Here is a 22565-nt window from a genome sequence, read left to right as displayed (position 1 = left end):
GTAAGTATGAAAAAAAGAAAAATTCCCCAAATCCGCAAAAATCCCTTATCCAAAATGCTTGTGGTCCCGAGTATTTCAGATAAGGGATACTCAACTTGTAGCAATAAACGCATACACACATTTCTAGATTGTGTTTGGTTATCAGGTCAGTTTTGTATTTTGCAACACGATTGTATTTATTACATATGTTGTATTTGCTCGCAGGACTGGCATTTGCTGTGATGTCATCCGTCCACCCAGTGTTCGGATTATATGGATCTCTGTTCCCGCCATTGGTTTATGCCATATTTGGGATGAGCCATCATGTATCCACAGGTGAGAATTGATATTTGTAGTTACGATATAAATAGTTTTATAAGCAAAGTGGGTGAATCTAGGTTTTCAATAGATTAAATTGGATACACACTAAAGATTTTACTGTAACGGTTACATATGTTTTTACAGTTTGTGGTTGCAGTTGATCATTTCAAATGATCAGTTTGCTGAAAATAACCATGGTAAAGTAATAGAGCGTGAGAAGCTGGAGGTGTGGGACTTTGGGGGTCATTCAGACCCGCTCGCCAGGCTATCTCATGCACATGGTTCGCAATCCGCATGCGCGAGCCGTCTGCACGAAGGCAGCAAGCGACAACCAGCCTTTGCTTGCTGCGAGCAGGGTTATTGACACCCTTCGGGCGTTTGGGGGCATGCTGCCGCTGTTGCATCCCGAAGAAAATGCAGGCGTTCCTCGGCTGTTGGGAGGGAGGGCCGCCGACGTCAGCACTGAGTCCTTGCGGGGAGAATTCGTTCTGCAGGGCAGTGCCTACCTGCTTGCTGGGCTGGTCTGAATCTGACCCTTTGTGCGCGCATGGCTGCATACTTAAAGTGCAAAACAACGCAAAACCAGATTGGGGGCGGGATTCTCTAAAATCCGCAGCCCAGTATCGCCGGCCACCGCATTTCTAATGACCGCATATTCTCTAAAATATGCGGTCATTAACTCAAGGGACAGCTCTTGCGGTAAGAGCTGTCCCTTGCGATGCGGCGCCGTTGCTGGACTTCCGGGTCTGTGACCCGGGAGTCCGTCTGCGCATGTGCAGACTGACGCGCAGGCCGCAGGGCATGCTGGGAGGGATCCGTGACGGATCCCTCACACACCGCTGCGGTAAGAAGCCCATAGGCTTCTGCAGGGAACCGCCGGCTTTTGCTGGCGATTCCCTCCGCAGCGGTGACACTGCGGAGGGACATTAGAGAATACAGAAATGCGGTAAAAACCCCGATAACGGGGTTTTTACCGCATTTCTGTAATAGAGAATCTCGCCCTGGTTCTGGATCCTCAAAGGCTAATATATTTAGCCTTCAGAATCCACTTTAGGTTTTCACAAGCGGGCGTATGTCAGAGCTGTCTCGCTATTTTCAGACTTCTCCACTCCTTTCACTGCTTCAGACATCTCCTCCAGAGAGTTCTGTAAATGCCCAATTACCTTACACACTCATGGTTCCTTCTTCGGCCATTCCTGGTTTAAACCATGGTAAACCAAGGTGGGTTAAACCAGCCATTGCTGGTTAGAACTAAGTTATTTTTCCATCACAAAAGAGTAATTGTTACTGCACACAGTAACACTATTATCAAGTGAGAGAGAATAGTCATACATTCTTTCTAATGACATTACTGTACAGTAATTAATATAAAACTAAAGATGCCTATACTAGTTCATGTTTATTTGCTTTGCGTGTCATCTAGATGTATGTCATAATTGGCCATAACCATTATGGGTGGTCTATAGAACCATATTATTAGGTGTCCAGATTTGCCACTTGCCGCATAGCTGCATCTGCACAGGTCCTGAAGTATCTTCTTGTGTTGGGTTACCAATGGTTCTGATCCTTGTTATGTGTAACAGTAAATGTAGGAGTTGGCACTCCAGTATCATGTCGGTAATGACAAAACAACAGCTGTAATGGTCGTTCAAAATGGCTGCTTCTGCAATGACAATTCACTTTGAGCTGTGACAGTTTTGACTCCCATTTTGAGCTGTGACAGTTTTGACTTTCACTTTGAGCTGTGACCGTTTTAGCCCACAAACCCTCCACCCCAAACACAGTCCATATCTGCTCCTACCTCCAATCTCTGTCTTCACAGCTCCCTCTTCCCATATCCAGCAAATTTGAAACAGATGAGTGTCCGTGCAAAAATTGCTTTTTCTTTCTGTTATTACATCTTTTAGCACAAAAAGAAATATGCTCTGTCAAGTGGCCTCTAGTGGTCAGCGGCAGTACTTCGCCTTATAGAGGTGAGGAGTAGTTATACATGCAGGGCTGGGATGAGATCCCTCAGGATACCATCCACCACCTCATCAGGAGCATGCCAGGCATTGTAGGGAGGTCATACAGGCACGTGGAGGCCACACACACTACTGAGTCTCATTTTGACTTGTTTTAAGGACATTACATCAAAGTTGGATCAGCCTGTAGTGTGTTTTTCCACTTTAATTTTGAGTGTGACTCCAAATCCAGACCTCCATGGGTTAATACATTTGATTTCCTTTGATACTTTTTGTGTGATTTTGTTGTCAGCACGTTCAACTATGTAAAGAACAATGTATTTAATAAGAATATTTAATTCATTCAGATCTAGGACGTGTATTGTTAGTGTTTCCTTTATTTTTTTGAGTAGTGTATATGTATACAGTTTAGTAGTCAGTATTGAATTTTGTGGGATAAGGGTCCTACACACATGCCGATTTCTGCCAGCGACCTAAGCTATGCTAAGTCGGGCAGCTCTACGCCTCTGTCGCTCAGCACACAGAGCTGACAGCCCACACACAGAGCGAGCTGTCAGCTCTGTGTGCCTAGCGAGCTGACAACTGACAGCGTCGTTAATCTTGGCCAGCGATAGCGACGCATGGGGACACGCATCGCTGTCGCTATAACCTCTACACACACACCGATGTAGGGGCATTTTCTCAGCGACTTTGACAAACTAAGCAAAGTCGCTTAGAAAATGCCTTAATATCGGCATGTGTGTAGGCCCCTTTACTCCTTTATTATGTTGACAATTGACAATCCAGCAATATATTTACAATATGTGAACAATGAGACAATGTTGTACCACCAAGTAGTGTCAGATTGAATTATTGGAGATTTGTAATCAGATAGTGATTAGGATTTGTATTATATATATATATTTGTTCCTTGATAAAGAGATCGCAAGATCTCGAAACGTTGGAAGTCATCAGGTCTCCTGTCTCTTCTTTCTGACTGAGTGCCGCCGTCACCACGCTTATATATATATATATATATATATATATATATATATATACGTTAAATGCCGCTGTACGTGGCCAGAGAGTAAAATGTCCTTAATGGATGTGAAAATTGCCGCACTTGTAATTCCTTGAGCCTTTCTCAAGGTGAAAATGCTCTGTAACAAGCGTCAGCCTGTCCTATTTGTATTGCAGGGACGTTTGCTATCACTTCGCTGATATCTGCTGGAGCTGTGGAGAAGCTTGTTCCTCCTAACAATGGCAACGTCACCCATGGCTTGCCCGGTGATCTGGGTTTATCCGAATTTGAAATGCAAAGAATCGGAGTCGCTGCGGCGGTGACATTTTTAGGGGGAGTTATCCAAGTAAGTGTCTCTTTTGTGTCTCTTTTGTTACATTTATTGTTATGATCGATTATTGATTAGTAATACTGATCATAACGATTTTATTTATTTTGCGCTTTATATTTTTTCAACAAATAAAAACGAAATACAAGGGCAAGAACAGGAATGGGGTGCTCAGCTTACTGCCAATCACACAGTACAGTATTACATTCCAAATCCATGATACTGAGCAGTTTAACTTCCTCCGCTCCTGCTGACCATTCCCTGCAGACCAGACTAATCAATTTACCTCCTTTTGGGCCTGATTCTGGCTGGTCAGCAGTGAAAATTGCTGCTGAAAAGTGCTGAAACGCCGCCCGACCGAACGTTCGCTAATACATTCCCTCGTGTTTTCATGGGGACGCCCATAAATCGCTGAGCATTTCCATGGTCCAGACCCGTTTCCGCCCTCATCCCTCCCTTACCCCGCAACAAACGGCCCGCTTGGGCAAACCCCAACCATCGGTGCTGCGGCCAAATTCGGTCCCCTTGTTCATAATTATTTCAAGTGTATTTATTTTAAAGGTTGTACATGCAAAACAAGGCTCAATCATCAACTTTGAAAAATTCCATGTCTATTAAATATACCGCTATGTGCAAAAGGAGTAAGAGGGTCTGCAATATTGCCATCTGCAGGGGAGCGGAGGGTGAGTGGGTTGTAATTACCCGGGTCCAGGCCTGTTGTAGGGGCCCACTGTTTTTTTCACCTGAAGGGAGAATAGCCAGCCTTCCCTGATTCATACATCTCAACTTTTCTTAGGAAGAAAACAAGATTTACGTACAGGCAGAGTTTCCCTGTGGCACTCAAACACAGTAACAAGATGGCACCGGGCATGATCTGTAGAGTAAACGGTGGCCATCTTAGTAAAGGTGAATGCTTCATCTAAGGAGCATTCACTGAGATTGCGCACTATCGCTCTCTCCGTACTTCAACAGATGTGACATGAACTGACATAAGGGTTGGAGGTTGACCGTGGTGTAACTACATGTATGAAGACCCCATAGCATAAGTTCGTAAGGGTCCCTATTTACCAAAATGGATTCAGCACATGTTACTCTGACAGGGAAGGTGGACCCCTTACAGCTCTGGGCCCCATAGCAGCTGCACCACCTGGCACCTATAGTAGTTACTGTATGTCATACTTGCCTACCCTCCCGGAATCGCCAGGAGACTCCCGCAAATCGGGAAGGTGGGCAAGTCTCCCGCGTTGCCCCGCAACACCCCCCCCCCTTATCCGCTGCATTAAATTTCCGATTTTCGCGGGTGCACGGGAGCGGGCGGGGCTAAAATTATGCAAATGGCATCATTTTGTGTAATTTTAGCCCATCCCCCAATCCGCGGACCCGCGAATGACATGGGGTGGGGCTTGGTCATGTCAGCCTCGTCTCGCCCCCTGACAAGTAGCCTCATCCTGCCCCTTTCACTCTCCTCTGGGCTTCTCCCGGAGAGGAGTGTAAAAAAGTAGGCAAGTATGCTGTATGTCCTTGTGTGTGACACATGTAACTGTGACAGGGGAGATGGCTGGTCTCAGCTCTGGGCCCCATAGCAGCTGCACACCCAGCACCTATGGTAGATATTCCCTTGGCAGGCGATATAAGAGTGTTGTAGTGTGGAAACAGAATGGCAGTGTGGGGTGGGTTGCTTCATATGGCGTAACAGCAGTAACATCCCGCTGAGTGGGCAGGGCCTTTATGACTCATCATGTTCTCCCTGATCCTACCCATTTCTTGTGGAAGGGTAAGAGTCCAAATACATGTAGGACTATAATAAAAGTATGCACTGTAAGAGGAACATGTTTTACACATGACCCAATAAACTCTTCTGAGTATATGTGACCTTTAATAAGGTAGCATAAAAGTTAATTGCAAACCCGTTCATCTTGGCGATAGCTCTGTGCAGCAGCTACAGCGGGTAAGGGGCGCTTGTTCCTCCGCACACATACATATCTTGTATGAAATCAACGTCTTCTTTAGTTTTCTTATTTTACCATCAATGATTATTTTTTATATACTTCTAATACTTACTATAGTATTGCTTTTTATGATAGTATAATATAAAGGTATACTATTTATGGGATACGGTCTATAAACATTAGGTCATCACTAAATCGACATACCTGAAGATAGACATGGGTTAGGTCGACAGGTTCATTAGGTCGACTTTGGGAAGGTTTTTTAGCCAACATGTGCTGCCAGGTGGTATTTCATGCCCTACCATCCACAAGGGGGCGTGGTGGGAGAATAAAATAGTGTGCCCGAAGCATGGCGAGTGCAGCCGAGCCATGTGAGGGGATGCGGTGCTACGTTTCAGTGACCATGTCGACTGTGTCAACATTCGGGACAAAAAAAAGTGAAAAACCCCATGTCGACCTAATGACCCTGTCGACCTAATGGCCCTGTCAGTCATTTCGACCTTCATGCATGTCTACCTAGTGGTGTCTATCCAATGATCCATACCCCTATTTAAATATTCTATATTTAGCATTTTTTGCATAGCACCAGCATAACTGCACATTGCTCTGCAGTTCTGCGCTACGTGTGCCGCTGCGGATGTAGACCTTCTTGCATACAGCTCCGCATCAACCGCAAATTGTTCTTCGCACATAAATATGACGGTTTATTTGCAGCACAAATATAAAGCGCAGTCTCCATAGAACGTGTTAATAGTCAGACGTTTGTACTGTATATGCAGAATGCGATTAGATAACTATGAATAGGGTTAGACCTGCAGTATCAAATGAAGGGTAAATAAGCTTACAGCTATGAGAACTGGAGGGAATGTCTGCTCTTACATAAATCAACCTGTACAGGTTATAGAGTCAACTCTCCGAGAATGATAGAATCTCGCAAAGTCCAAGACAAATAAACTATGATTTTGTATGCAAACACAGTGCTTTAGAAAACTGGTGAATTTTTAACCTTGGCAAACAGGAGGTTCAGCCTAAATTGTACAGATACCTTAATAGTTGGGAGTGGGCACTCCTGGCTCAGCTTTAGACATTACTGACTTTGCCTTCTCCCGGAGAGGAGAAGAAAGTCTTCATTAAGCTCCGCCCCTGCTGCAAATCGCGGGTCCTTCTCATTAAGTTGCGTCATGTTGGCCCCGCGGCCTCCCTACAGACCCGCTATTCTTAGTGTTAGTATTATTCCTCCCATCCTGCCCACTTTGCTAGGAATTGGCCAAATGCATGAGGTCCTTCCATTCTTCCAGGAGTCTGGGGGAGCTACTTGCAAAATCGTACGTCTACTGGATCTTCCAGCAAAGTACACAAATTGTAGTGTATGGGTAAATCTACCCATTATTTGTGTGCTAAATGCAATAGCAGGCTGACATTTCCTTGCATGCAAAAGATATTGGGGGAAATTTAATAGGATGAGAGATTCAGAAAGTGAGAGATTTGGTAAGAAATCTCCAGGTATTTTTTTAAAGCGGCAATCATTTACACTGCCAAACCAGTTTGATTTTGCAGTGTAAATGATTGCCGCTTTTAAAAAACAGGAGATTTCTTACCAAAGCTCTCACTTTCTGAATCTCTCATCCTATTAAATTTCACCCATTGTGTCTGCACCACCTGTAACATTACAGTGTTTCCCCAGATGCAGAACTGCAACATTTATACCCCTGTTCCACCAAAAACCACGTCCCACCTGGGTAATTGAACATGGTTTCAAGCCTTGTCATATCTACGTGACAGTGGTTGTAAACGCAGGCCAACGCAAGCCTACCCCTGCCTGTTCGGGGCTGGCGCATTACGTTGGTGCGGGTCCCACGTACACATCCGTTCACATCCCTGCACAGGGCCCAATGTGAGCAGGTGAAATACTAGTCTAATGGTGTGTACACACGGTGAGATGTGCCTTGAGATGAGATCGGATCGGGATCGGATCGCAAGGCACATCCGATTTGCACTATATAGTCAAGGCAGCCAAGACTTTCTGGCTTGCGATACGTGAACGCGCATCGGGATCGGATCAGGATCGCAAGGTTTAAAACCCTTGCGATCTGCATCCGATGCCGATCCGATGTTGACTATATCGTCAACATCGGAAGGCAAATTGTACCGTCTGTACACACTATTACTGAATACTTGTGTGTTCGGCTTTAACTGCATCAAGGAATCCTGTGCTTGTAGAGAAGAGTTCCTTCCAGCAGGCACGTGACCTTATATGCATACAGCCCTGAGGTTATTGGAATACAGCCCTGAGATTTGTTTCCTTGACAGAAAGGAGGGGCTGGCTGCAGCAGGCCGTCACGTTTTCTCTATTTCCAAGAAGAAAAAAAATCCTGTGAGATTACAGATCAGCTATTCAGGTCTGTCTGTTGCTCACCTGCAGCCACTTGATGAACTGGTGCAGTTCAGTTGAAATCTTTATTCACTTACAGATCTATTTAAAAACAATTGTACAAAGTGGCATAAACAGGCTTTTCACAGCATAATGCAGCATTGTTGCCACTGTAGTTACATATATTGTCATCTTGAGACTATGCTGTTAAGGTCTGCCCTGTGTGACTGTGGTATGGCGAACAGATACCTGACGTGGGTGTGTTAAAGCAGGTCGACATGCACAAGTTGACATTGGAAAGGGTCAATATGAATGTCAACACCTGAGCACGTGTACCGCATACCCTCGCCTGGTTCTGGAGTGTGAATCACAGTGGTGTATCTAATGAGTACACAATGCAATCAGGACAGATTCAACACTATACCAATGCAGCACCGCCCTATACTTCCTAATAGCGGTACCAGTTTTCCAATGGCATTACCAGAGAGGAGGCGCTGCCAGCAAAACTGGGTGGGGGAGTCCGAGTGCAGAGGACCCCAATATATCTTTTCCTGCCATTATTTATTTTAAGCAACTGCAGAGCTGATGATCATACCTCCAAACATGACCCTCTCCAGGAGAGACACAATGCTCCTGGACTTTCTACTTAATGTATGATTACCTTCATCTGTGTTGAACAGGTTAATTGATAAGAAAGATGCTTTAACACAGGTGATGCCAATCATACATTAGGAAGGAAGTGCAGGAGCAGAGCATTGTGTCCCTCCTGGAGAGGGTCATGTTGGGAGGTATGCTGATGATTGCCATCAGCAGCTACTAGTAGCAGCTCTCCGGAACCTGCAGGTCATATGCCTATATACAGGCGTACTGTAAGTGCCGGTCTACACAATCTGCAGGTGTAAGGAATCGTAGCTGGGAGATTCAGGTCGCTCTGCATTCTGATCTGTCTGCAGGCATGGGCAAAGCGGATTTATGCCATTCACACTAAACACACTGGCATAGAACTCGCTCTGCATTAGCACCCAGTTTGCCAAAGACTGTAAACAAACCTTTATAGGGGCTGATACAATGGCCTATTATATTACATTATTATTATTATTATTTGCTCCAAATTGAAGATTTGAATTGAAGTGTTTCAAGGACTTTTAAAGTATATTCCCCTGAATCTGGGCCCCATCTCCTCATCTGTCTCAGTCACTATCTGTCTTGGCTATCTATTCCTGACTCTGTAGCATAAAAATATACATCTGCTGTTCTTGTCATTCATCTCCAGAGGAAGAAGCCCCGTTACATATATATGTAATACATTACTGACACCTAATTCTAACGCTGACACCTGCAGTAATACTAGTAGCCATGGGTTACCTGTCTGCACAGAAGCAAGAATTAAGTGGAACGAAATTGTGTCATGTGTATATATATATATATATATATATATATATATATATATATATATATACACAAGTCCAGTAAGCGGATGGCACTCCATGCAAAAATGTGTGTGTGTGTGTATATATATATATATATATATATATATATATATATATATATATATATATATATATATATAGACATAGACATATAAATCCAGTTCAGGTTTTAGAGCAGTAGCAGGTAAATTAGATCCATTCCAGGTTTTGTAACTGATGTGATCAGGGTTGGGCTGATTAGCAGCACCTGTGGCTTTCTGATGTAAGTGTTTCCAGGGCAGGAGGTCATTGCTCCTGATGGTGTAACAGCTACCCAGGTGGTAGGCCGGGGTGTGGGCTATGGTAGGGACCACTGGAACATACTGAGGAGTTTGTACTATGGGATTCAGTATGAAATCCCGGCGGTCGGGATCCTGGCGTTCAAAATCCCGACGACGGAATCCCGACCGTTGAAATCCTGACAAGGGGGGGACGTGGATCGCCCCCCCTTGCGGGCTTGCTGCGCTCGCCACGCAGCAGGCCCGGTGCCTCGCTACACTCGGCACGCTAATTTATTCTCCCTCCAGGGGTGTCGTGGACACCCACGGAGGGAGAAAGTGTCGGGATTTCGGCGGTCGGGATTCTGAACGCCGGGATCCCGAGCGCCAGGATTTAAACTGCATACCTTACTATGCTGTGACCATCTTTGGCTATGCTGCTTACTTGCTACGAAATAAAGACCAAGACTTCATCTTATGCAGTGTACGTGATTCCTTGTCACACACATTGTATGCCCGAACAGGGACACATCTCAGCTGGAATCTACACATTGTAGAGAACCTTGGGTAAGACAGCTACCGGTGTTTAAAACTGGCAAGTTTTTTTTTTTTGTTTGGGTTACACACTGTGCAGCTGGCCTGGGAGCATAGTTGCCTCCCCTCCTGCATTCTGCAGGAGACTCCCTGAAATAGCAGCATTCTCCCTCTCCCCCTCATTAGTCTAGCAATCTCCCTCATTTCCCCTAGCCCACATTACACTGTTACATTTTTTTGGGAAAAAAGGAATGAGAGACAGATACATTTACATTGAATCATCAGCATCATTTCCCAGCACTTTACCAAGTATAGTAGCTCTCACTAACTGCTTTGGGGCTCATCTACATTTGGATATAAGTAATTTTACAAGATTCCTCTCAGATGTAGCAGTACACACCCACGCTTCTAGGTGCCACGTTCACAATCTCTTTTCACAATCTCTCCATGTATGGAACGAGACACACCCTTTGGGAGGAGCATGACACGCCCACTCTATTACCAACTATAATCTCCCTGAAACTAGTTTTCAAAAGTAGGCAAGTATGCCTGGGAGCCAGGAAAGGTTTTCATTGGAGTGTGTCTTTAGTGAACTGGTTAGCCTGTTCAACCTCCCCAGTTTTGCCTGTAGTGGAATAACCGGGCAACTTGGAGTTCAAAGTGGTTTGATACAGATACTGAGGCCTGGACCCTTTTACTTTTCATGGGCCCATCTTCCTAATCAGGGAGTTAGATATGAGCACATCTGCTGGCTGTGTTATCCTGTGATACCTCCCTGTGCCTACCTGCCCTCTCATCTCTTCTTTACTTGCTCACCCTGTACCTCTGTATACTAGACTCGGGACTGTCTGCCATTACTCTCCCTGTAGCTGGGCACTTGTGACACTTTGCTGTGGTTGGAGTGGGATGCACATTGCTCCACTTACCTACGCATGGAGCTATTGATTGGGACCTTGGTCACACAGGAGACTGCTTGCACCAACCTTGAAAGGCTCTGTTTTAGATTACATTGTTTGCATTATGTTCTGTTTAGTACATTTAATCTATTCCTACTCTCATTTTAATGCAAATGACTCTGTTGTCACCTGTATGCTGATGATTGTGAGCTCCTGTCCTTCGATAAGTCTGTCTACCAGCTAATGGCTACCTCCCTCCGCTAAGTGCTCCTTCTGATACTGCATTAGAGCAATGGAGATTATAATATCATATATCTGACATAGTGGCGACTGCCAGGACAGTGGCTACAAATGACGATATCGGCCTTTATAGGTAGAATTTGACCACCTGCTATCCACTTCTGACCATACCCTAAACATAGAATGTGACGGCAGATAAGAACCACTTGGCCCATCTAGTCTGCCCCTTTTTTAAACATGTTACCTCAAACTAGAGATGTGCGGCGGCCACTTTTTCGGGTTTTGGTTTTGGATCTGGATCTCCCTTCGTGTTTTGGATCTGGATTGGTTTTGGCAAAACCACCCTTGTGGGTTTTGGTTTTGGATCTGGATGTTTATGAAAAAATGCTAAAAATGGCTCAAATAACAGAATTTGGGCCTGTTTTTGCCCCTAAAGTATTATTGACCTCAATAACATTAGTTTCCACTCATTTCTAGTCAATTTTTATCACTTCACAGCTTACAAAATTGTTTTCATTTACTGTAGTTGGGCCAAAAGGGTATACCGAGGTAGCTGGATGACTAAGCTAATCGACAGCAGTCGGCATCACATACATGTGGACCTTACACTTCCAACCTGGCAGAGTGGCACTGCAGGGGCAGACAGGGTGGCAGTTTAATAAACTATCCCAAAAAAAGAGAAATGCTCCAAAGAGTAAATACAAAGAGGTATCGGCCTTGTCATGACTTGTGGTAGCAGCTTCACCACTCCCACTATTTCCTCCTCCATCATCCTCCAAAAATGTGTTTTTATTTTATTTATTACTTTTATTTCTTTTTCTTACTTTACACTGGACACAGCCTGTCACACTGGACACAGCCCCTTGGACACTGGACACTGCCCCTGGACACAGCCCCTGGACACTGCCCCTGGACACTGCCCCTGGACACTGGACACAGCCTGTCACCCTGGACACAGCCCCTGGACAATGGACACAGCCTCTGGACACAGCTCCTGTACACTGGACACAGCCGTCACACTGGACACAGCCCCTGTACAATGGACACAGCCGTCACACTGGACACAGCCTCTGGACACCGCCCCTGGACACAGCTCCTGTACACTGGACAATGGATATATGTCAAGCTGGACACTGGATATATGCCGTCACACAATGGTTAGATGTCACACTGGCCACTGGATATATGTCGTCACACTGGACACAGGATATATGTCGTCACACTGGACACAAGATATATGTCGTCACACTGGACACTGGATATATGTCGTCACAGTGGACACAGGATATATGTCGTCACACTGGACACTGGATATATGTCGTCACACTGGACACTGGATATATGTCGTCACACTGGACACTGGATATATATCGTCACACTGGACACAGGATATATGTCGTCACACTGGACACAGGATATATGTCGTCACACTGGAGACTGGATATATGTCGTCACACTGGACACTGGATATATGTCGTCACACTGGACAATGGATATATGTCACGCTGGACACAGGATATATGCCGGCACACATTACATGTCACACTGGACACAGGATATATGTTGTGACACTGGACACAGGATATATTGTCGTCACACTGGACACAGGATAGATGTCGTCACACTGGACACAGGATATGTCGTCAGTCGTCACACAGGACAGGACACAGGATATATATGTCGTGAGTGACTCGTGACACTGGACAATGGATAAGATATAGGTCGTCACACTGGACACAGCCCCTTGTACTACTGCAGCCCCTGTACACAGTGTACTACTCAGCAGCACTGCAGCCCCTGCGTGTGAGCACTGCAGCACTGAGTTAGTTAGTTAAATCACAAAAAACACAGGGTTCAGGGCTAAATAAATCACAACACAGGGCTTAGGGCTAAATAAATCACACAGGACAGCCCCTGGACAGTGGACACTGCAGCCCCTGCGTGTGAGCACTGCAGCACCTGCGTGTGAGCACTGCAGCACCTAGTTAGTTAAATCACACTACAGGGCTCAGGCCTATAAACAGTCACTGACTCTCAAGTCTACAACACAGGGCAGTGAGGGCACAGGGCAGGTCACGGAGCACAGGGCAGTGAGGGCACAGGGCAGGTCACGGAGCACAGCACAGCACGGAGCACATGGCACGGAGCACAGCACAGGGCAGTGAGGGCACAGGGCATGTCACGGAGCACAGCACGGAGCACAGCACAGGGCAGTGAGGGCACAGGGCAGGTCACGGAGCACAGCACGGAGCACATGGCACAGAGCACAGCACGGATCACACGGAGCTTCCCAACCACCCTCTTCCCTCTCCAAGATTGGAGTGAAGATGGCGGGGCGCGCGTGCGTCTTTTATAAGATCCCGCTCCCGCGAGAATCCGACAGCGCGATGATGACGTTCGGCCTCGTTATTGGTCCGGAATTCAGGCGCGAACTCCCGAGCCGGTTCGGATCTGACCCGGATCCCCGATATTCGGATCTTGGGATCCGGACCCGCTTATCTCTACCTCAAACCATATTTGATCCTTATTTTTTTGTAAGGATATCAATATGCTTATCCCAAGCATGCTTAAATTGCTCTACTGTGTTTGCCTCTACCACCTCTGATGGTCGCTATTCCAGTTATCTACTACTCTTTCTGTGAAGTAATTCTTCCTCACATTTCCCCTGAATCTTCCTCCCTCTAGTGTCAGTGCATGTCCTCGTGTTCTGCTGCTCCTCTTCCTGTGAAGAATGTCTTCCACCGGGTGCCGGATGATGCTCCGACAGGGGCAATCCCAACTCACAGGGGCTATTCTCCCTTGTTGGGGGTCCACAACCTTCATAGAGCGAGAATTTAACCTGTGGCAAGTGTAGCAAGCCACCAGGCCCACAGTGTGGCAAGCTCAGCGAGCCCGCAAGGGACTTCTTTGCGCTCGCCCCCCCTGTTGGAGCATTGGCAGTCGGGATCCTGATGTCAGCATACTGACTGTCAGGATCCCCACTGTCGGCGTCCCATACCACACCCCTCCCACCTCTACCTTGTTAAAACCCTTGATATATTTGAAAGTTTCTATCATGTCCCCCCTTTCCCTTCTCTGTTTCAAACTATACATATTAAGATCTTTTAGTCTTTCCTGGTACGTTTTGTGATGTAGGCCATGCACCATTTTAGTTGCCCTTCTTTGTACAGTCTCTAATATATTAATATCCTTCTGGAGATATGGCCTCCAGAACTGAACACAATACTCTAGGGGCGGGATGTTATAACATCCGCGGCCCCCCTTCGCCGGACATCGCATTATTAGTAACGGCATATGCTATAACATATGCCGTTATTCATGCAAGGGACAGCTCTTGCGGTAAGAGCTGTCCCTTGCGATGCGGTGCCGGCGCTGGACTTCCGGGTCTGTGACCCGGGAGTCCATCTGCGCATGCGCAGACCCCGGCGCCGGCCGCAGGGCACGCTGGGAGGGATCCGTGACGGATCCCTCAAACAGCGCTGCGGTAAGAAGCCCATAGGCTTCTGCAGGGATTCGCCAGCTTTAGCTGGCGATTCCCTCCGCAGCGCTGACACTGCGGAGGCGCCATATAGCATATAGAAATGCGGTAGAAACCCCGAAAACGGGGTTTTTACCGCATTTCTGCTATATAGCATCCCGCCCATAGTGAGGTCGTACCAATGACCTATACAGTGGCATTAATACTTCTTTCTTTCTACTGCTGATACCTCTCCCTATGCAACCAAGCATCTGACTTGCCTTCTTTATTGCTTTGTTACATTGCCACTCTGCCTTTAAATCCCCTGAAATAGTTGTGACACCTAGATCCCTCTCTTCCTCAGTAGTTCCCATTATAGTGCCACTTATACTATATTTAGTCTTTGGATTTGAGACCCAAGTGTATGATTTTGGATTTGTTGGCATTAAACTGTAGTTGCCATGCTCTTAACCATTCCTCTAATCTACCTAGATCAGGAATTCTCTACTACGGTCCTCAAGGCACGCCAACAGTGCAGGTTTTAGTGATATCCAGGCTTGAGCACAAGTGACTTAATAAGTACTCAGTTATTTTGATTTAACCATCTGTGCTGAAGCCTGGATATCACTAAAACCTGCACTGTTGATGTGCCTTGAGGACCGAGGTTGATAATGCCTGACCTAGTGATTTATTTTTCCCCTCCTGGTGTGTCTACCCTGTTGCATACCTTTGTGTCATCTGCAAAAAGGCACATTTTACCCTCAATTCTATTTGCAATCACCATACTTGCCTGACCCTCTCCATGCGGGAGAAAATGCTCTATTCCTGTGGTGAAACACCTTTACCTAGCTCCCCACAGGTGATGGCAATCCTACATTACCAGGGAAGTCCAGGAACAGAGCATGTTCTCCCTCATGGAGAGGGTCAGGTAGACAAGAATGGATATCACCAATAAAGATATTAAAAAGCACCGGTCAAGTACAGATCCCTGGGGATCCTTTCCCTCCTGTGACTGCACTCCATTTACTAAAAGCTCTATGTTTTCCATCCTGGAACCAAGATCTTATCTATTCAACCATCTTACAATCCAATCCCAAACTTTAAAGTTTATTTAACCCCTTCATGTGATTTCTCCAGCAGCCAGGATAGTTAGGATGTGGTTCTCCCTTGCATAGTCCAGTACTAGCACCCACTACCCTCATTCCTTCCTGTACGGATCTATTGTTACATTGGGCCCGATTCGGAGACAATTTGTAACCCATCCAAACATTGGCCCTATTCAGATCTGATCGCGGTACAAATTTGTTTGGAAAATGGGCAAAACCATGTGCACTGCAGATGGGGCAGATGTAACATGTGCAGAGAGAGTTAAATTTGGGTGGGGTATGTTGAAACTGAAATCTAAACTGCAGTGTAAAAATAATGCAGCCAGTATTTACCCTGCACAGAAACCACATAACTCACACAAATCTAACTCTCTCTATACATGTTACATCTGCCCCACCTGCAGTGCACATGGTTTTGCCCATTTTCCAAACAAATTTGTACTGCAATCAGACAGGAATAAGGGCCATTGACAGACCACGCATGTGCACAGTAAGCTGTGCGCGGGGTCCCCTTGCATACCGACGGCGCAAAGGGTAACTTTCACTGGCCATATGCCGGGGTACTGACAGGCAGGGGGCATTCTGGGGTGGACCTCTGCTGTGTTATGGGTTAAACGGTTGGCGCGCCCATATATACACTGGGTGGGCCCCAGCGATCGCAGGCATACCCCTGCCTGTTCAAAGAGCTGTGTAATTGAGCATTTTGCCAGGTCTGTGTCATTTTCCGGAAGAGATATTTCAGAAGCACAAGATACAAGTCTCAGATGTTGGCTCCCATGCTTTCCTATAAACCTTGAAATATCTCTTCAGGGAAATTACATAGACCTGGCAAATGCTCAAACAATGCAAATTCACTTCGATACAAGAAGTGCCGGGCACTGTAGGAGAATTCCTCCCATGATAAGTAACTATACAACGATTTCTCCTCTATGCATCCATTCCCATCCCTGCACAGGGATGCCTTCGGCAGAGAGACTAGGTTATAATGATAATCCCTGGCCTGGTGCGCAACAAAACAAACTGCCACACGGTTTGCCATCTTCTCTTATGCTGACTTCCCAAGAGGTCTCTGGTATTATTGCCCAGTTACACAAGGCCTTTCCCATCGTTCTGCTCGAGCGCTGGCTTGCCTGTGCCTCTCCCTCTCCACAGCAGAAATACAAGTTTTTTTTTTACAGCTGCTAGCCCCATGGACTTGACAACATTACTTTGGACACCTGCTTGGGGTGGGTGATGCGCCCGCCATTGAGTTGCTCCACCAGGGGGCTCGCAGCCGCTCCACCACTCCACGTGTGTGTGGGGGGGGGTGTTTCTGGTTTCCCCACCCCCCTCTTGCCTTAAATTACGACAACAAAAGCACTGGTATATAATATGATCCATAGAGCTGCCACCACATCATGCAGTGTAAGGGACGGAGCAGAGCTACTGCACATGACCTGTGTGTCAGCTTCTTCTACCACATTTACTGTATGTGCGGATCTGAGCCCTCAAACATCAAAATGGACCAGAGAGTAGCTGCCAGGAGGAAGAGACAGGAGCCTTACCATGAAGTGGGAGACTGTGAGCTTAGAAAGGGCAGTACTGGTTCTATAATGTTGGTGCATTTATTATGACATGTTTAACCTTTTCCTGACCACTTATCTTAATTAAATGTTTGAAACAGCCGATACTATAGACCGTCTGTACTGTTACATATTAATACTGTATTCCATACACTATCCAGTGTATAAAAATACCAATTTTAAGGCTGTTACCGTTCCCCCAGACTCCCGTACTCACTCCAATGCGCTACAGAGTGTGATATTTTGGATTACATTTGGATACCCCCTTCTAAAAATCCTGCGTTTGACACTGGGGGCGATTTCAGACCAGCCCCACTGCTCACCCGCTCTACGGTGGGGTGTGTGTGTGTGGCCGCCGCTCACCTGGCTGCACCAAGGGGGGGGATGCTCCCGAATGCCACCCTCCAGTGGCAGGCACCCCCAGGCAAATGCTTAAAGCTGCCTAGTGTGGGCTGCAGTTCTTTGCATTGCATTATAGGTCCTATGAGTGCCGCCTGTGTGTATTACACACTCCCTGCATAGAGAAAGAGAGAGGTGTGTATGTGTAGTGCAACCATGAGGCAAAAATACTCACATATATTGGAAAATACATTTTAGCCCAGGACATGTTCAGGAACCGGGTTTCTGATAATGTCATATTTAATAAGAGGTTCAGGAACAGATCCGGCTGAAAATCGCACTGCTGCTATATAAATAACATTATTATTATTATTATTATTATTATTATTATTATTATTATTATTATTACTACTACTACTCCTTGACAGGTGCAGAGTAAACTGTCTCCTTGCATTTTTATTGCTCACCGGAACCTTTAGTGACACATCACCTACTCCCTCTTTATGACTCTAATTTCATGGGAACAGTACTGTCCTTATACCAGTGGTTCCCAAACTGTGTGCCTAGGCACCCTGGGGTGCCTCAGGACACTTGTAGGGGTGCCTTGGGTTAGTGGACCAGGATCAATTCATATTATTTATGGTCAATGTACCAAGCAAAACCAGTGCTGGTGGCTGCCAATCATAATATATGTGTACAAACAGAAGCAATTCCTGTCCCTCACCAGATGACTATGACATATAAACACAATGCACTTAATTTAATATTATTTCCCTGAATTTCTCGATAAGAAGCATTTGGCCTAGGGGTGCCTTGAAAATATTTTGATGCTCTAGGGTGCCGTGATTCAAAAAAGTTTGGGAACCACTGGGTTATACAATTAATACTCAGTTCACTTAATTCATTTCAGCTTTCAGCAGGTGCTTCCTCATCCTCACTGCTGTGTACTGTTTGCATTGTTTAGGTTACTTTGGTGTAACAGTGCAAGCCCTGGTACACTATGATATTTAGCTGGTTGAGACCATTAGGAAAAATGTGGTGTTCTGAAACACTGTTATCTACTATTTCCCCTTTTCCACTAGCAAAATGAACCCTGATATTGCACAGGGACACAAATCGACCCGGGTTTTTTGCTAGTGGAAAAATCCTGGGTTGAGTGTCCTGGAAATCCAACCAGGGTAATTACCTGGGTTGGACCTGGGATGCTCCCGGGTCAAGGGGCAGTGGAAATGGGTAACCTGGGTCAATCTATTTGCTCCAATGTAAAAGCCAACGCTGGGAAATGCTCTCATCTCCCAGCGCCACCCTGGCCCCGCCTCGCAATGACGCCATCCACTCGGCATTATGCCGGTTCGGGGCGCCAGTGGGAGGAAAGCGTTTGCAAGCCTTGTCGCACCCGGGTACAAAATCCCTGGTGCGACCCGGCTTGCATAGTGGAAAAGGGGTATGTCTTCAATATTTTTAAATCTTGATATTTTTTTTAATTTAATTTCCTATCAGAGCCCACAAGATTATTAATGACATACCAAGTTATATTGTTGAAGTTTGTCTGTGTCATTTATACAGGCTCTTATTCTGGTTCACTCGCAAAGGCAAATTCCTTCTCAAATAGACAAATTCATGTGTACTGCAGGTGGGGCAGATGTAACATGTGCAGAGAGAGTTAGATTTGGGTGGGGTTTTACTTCAAAGTGAAATCTTAATTGCAGTGTAAAAATAAAGCAGTCAGTATTTACCCTGCACAGAAACAAAATAACTCACCCAAATCTATGTTATTTTATTTCTGTGCAGGGAAAATACTGACTGCTTTATTTTTACACTGCAATATAGATCTTACTTTGAAGTAAAACCCCATCCAAATCTAACTCTCTGCACAATTAACATCTACCCCACCTGCAGAGCACATGGTTTTGTCCATTTGAGAAGGAATTTGCCTTTGCGAGTGTTCCAGAATAAGGATCACAGGCTGATCAAGAACATGTTTGGTTACCACCTCCAAACAGCTTCTTCCTGCCAGTCAAATTGCGAGACGATTGCAATTACATCCATTTGTTTCAATGATATTTTCGTGCTACAATCCGTATGCATGCGCAAATCCACACATTAGCGATTAACTCTGAATAACCCCCTTACTCTGCTACTCGTGAATTAGAATGAATGAAATTGTTTAAGACGGGAGAAAGTTGGGAAACATGCCAAGCTGTGATCTAGAACGACGGTATAACACTGACATCTGCTGAATCAGCCAGAACTCAGCACAAACTTGAGCTGGTGGTTATTACTGATCACGTATGAATAACATTTATATGTATTAGAATGGATCGCGCTTCAACTCTATTTTGCTTTACCAGGATGGCCACCGCAACCTCTACTGAGCACGAGTGACCTTGTGCCATCTTTTACTCTTTAATTCATGGGAAAGCGTCAATACAGGTGGAGCGCCTCCCAGCCAGCCTGAGGATTCGCCAGATTCCCCGAGCTGGCGCAGACTGGTGGTCGGGCGCTCCATCTGAGCGTCCCACGCGTTCGCGCGTCCCCTTCATCACGGCGGCGGGGAGCGGATTCCCTGCCCATCTCTGCTTCAGGGAGACGGGCAGGGTTAGTGGGGGCTGCAGGCGGTGATAGGGGAGCCGGCAGAGGGCGACGGTCAGCTCCGACAGAACACGACGCGTGAGCGAACTGTGATAGTAACAACAACCTGATGCCAACAATTCTACATCCTAGACACAGAATTATAGCATCTCATTTCCAGTCAATCTATGGAAATCGGTCAATGACAGTTATGGGTATGATGATGTTCAATAGATCCTTAATGCGAAGGTGAAAGGATTGTCCACGAGTATCATAGAGAAAACTGTGTAATTGGTAAGCAGATCTGTTGCCCCTTTCCTAAATTAGTAACCAGCACGGAATCCTCCCTAGCACTGGTACATACATATCTGAGTTGTCCAAAGAAACAAAAAACTCGATAAGTACAGATGCGTTCTGACGTTCTGCGATGACTTTACAAGAATGACACTTGTTTACTTCATTAGAACAATAAGCCAAGTAATAGATAAGAATTCAGGTTAGAAGCTCAAACTAGAAAAAAGATAAAAGGCTAGAGATCTGACATTTGTGAGATATATGGTATAATAAACAAAAGAAGAGAAACGATTCTTTTGTTGGGACAATCTTCGAAAAGGAAACTAGTTATAACTGAACTTTTGTTGTTGATAATCTATGAAATATGTCACATTCAAGTACGAGGCTGGATTGAAAAGTACAGTAATGCCTCCATGGCTTTAAGTTTTTTTTATTTGTGAACGTATTTGAACACTTTTTTTTGTACATGATACCTCAGTTCATCCTCTATGCCAGGGGTTTCCAAACTTTTTTGACTCACGGCACCCCAAAGCATCAGAATTTTTTTCGCGGCACCCCTAGGCTAAAGGTTTCTCATTGATAAAGTCAGAAACAAATATTAAATTAAATAAATTGTGTTTATATCTCATCTTTAGGATCAGTTATGTGGTAATGGACAAAATGTACTTCTGTTTATCCATAATTTGACTATTATATTAGATATAAATAACTTGAATTGGCCCTGGACCATCAACCCAGGGCACCCCTGCAAGTTCCCCAAGGCACTCCAGGGTGCCGCGGCACACAGTTTGGGAACCACTGCTCTATGCAATGCACTATTCACTTTTCTATGTAATCCCCATCCCTTTCCACGCATGTGCGCCAACGCTGGGCAAATCCTCCGGAGAAGAAAGCTGGTGGTTTTTGTCCACACCAGGACAGAACGGCAGCTTTCACATCGTCCTCAGAGTTGAAGTGTTGACCTTTAAGGTGCTCTTTCATCTTTGGGAAGAGGGTTGCAGTGCATGCAGTTCAAGGAGGTTCTGCCACACCCCTCGTACAGCCACAACCTTGTGCCCTGCGACTTTCACCTGTTACCAAAGATGAAAAAGCACCTTAATGGTCATCACTTCAACTCTGATGAAGAGGTGAAAGCTGACATTCGGTCCTGGTGTTGACAACAACCACCAGCTTTCTTTTCCAATGGGTTTGCTTGTCTCGTCAAGCATTGGAGCACATGCGTGGAAAGGGACGGGGACTACGCATTACATAGAGCATAAACTGAGTTATCATGTTATTATGTCAGTCCAGCCTCATATCAAAGGAAAAGAAACATGACATACATTAGATGCTTAGTCCTAAATGACCATCTTAAGCTAGCCATAAACTTATACGGTTTGGGCCCTTTTCACCCGATTCCAATGGATCTGGCAGAGAAATCGGGGGAAAAGTGACCAAATCGTATGTGTCTAACCTCTGGTTCCGCGCATTGGATTGGCTCCGAATATCGCAAGTGCTGCGCGTAAGATTTGTTGGACCCGGCAGCAATTGCTGGGGGATTGTGTATGATACATTGGTGTGGCGTCCAGTTGCCGTGGTAACTCATGTGAGCCCTTTAGTCATACATATAATGATTAAGAAAAAATACGAACTATTATGACAAAATATAACAAGAGGGATTGAGAGATCGTGGTGGGTTAAATAGCTCAATACTTCAAATCAATGAGGTTCATGGAGTTCTTGGATTTTTTTTCTATCGTCTCTGCACCAAGATAATATGATATATGTAAAGGGTGGAATGAAGACATCAGACATATGGGCCCTGATTCAGCACGAGTTGTTAAAGTGTGGAAATTACTGTGCAGCGATTTCCTCACTTCTGCGCATGCAGCAGCACTCTTGTGCAAGCCGTTACACTGCGGTCACTTTCAGAAAAATGCGACCGCAGTCCAAGTGCTGGCAGGGGGTCGGTGACGCCGCATTAGGTG

At 45.6% G+C, this 22565-nt stretch overlaps 1 protein-coding gene across 2 annotated transcripts in view; it reads left to right on the top strand.

Annotated features, from left to right (window-relative positions):
* The window catches only part of SLC26A7 (solute carrier family 26 member 7), a 94007-nt gene that overhangs the window by 6249 nt on the left and 65193 nt on the right, over positions 1 to 22565 (top strand). For both annotated transcript variants that reach the window (XM_083187075.1, XM_083187074.1), the window contains exons 2-3: positions 205 to 315; positions 3441 to 3610. In XM_083187075.1, coding sequence (XP_083043201.1) covers positions 205 to 315; positions 3441 to 3610 — 281 coding nt within the window. The remainder of the gene's footprint in view (positions 1 to 204; positions 316 to 3440; positions 3611 to 22565) is intronic.

Source organism: Crinia signifera, chromosome 5, assembly GCF_055691185.1.
Source record: "Crinia signifera chromosome 5, ASM5569118v1, whole genome shotgun sequence".
NCBI classification, from domain to species: domain Eukaryota; kingdom Metazoa; phylum Chordata; class Amphibia; order Anura; family Myobatrachidae; genus Crinia; species Crinia signifera.
The sequence above is the reverse complement of the archived record's forward strand: the minus strand, read 5'-3'. Positions and strand labels throughout refer to the sequence as shown.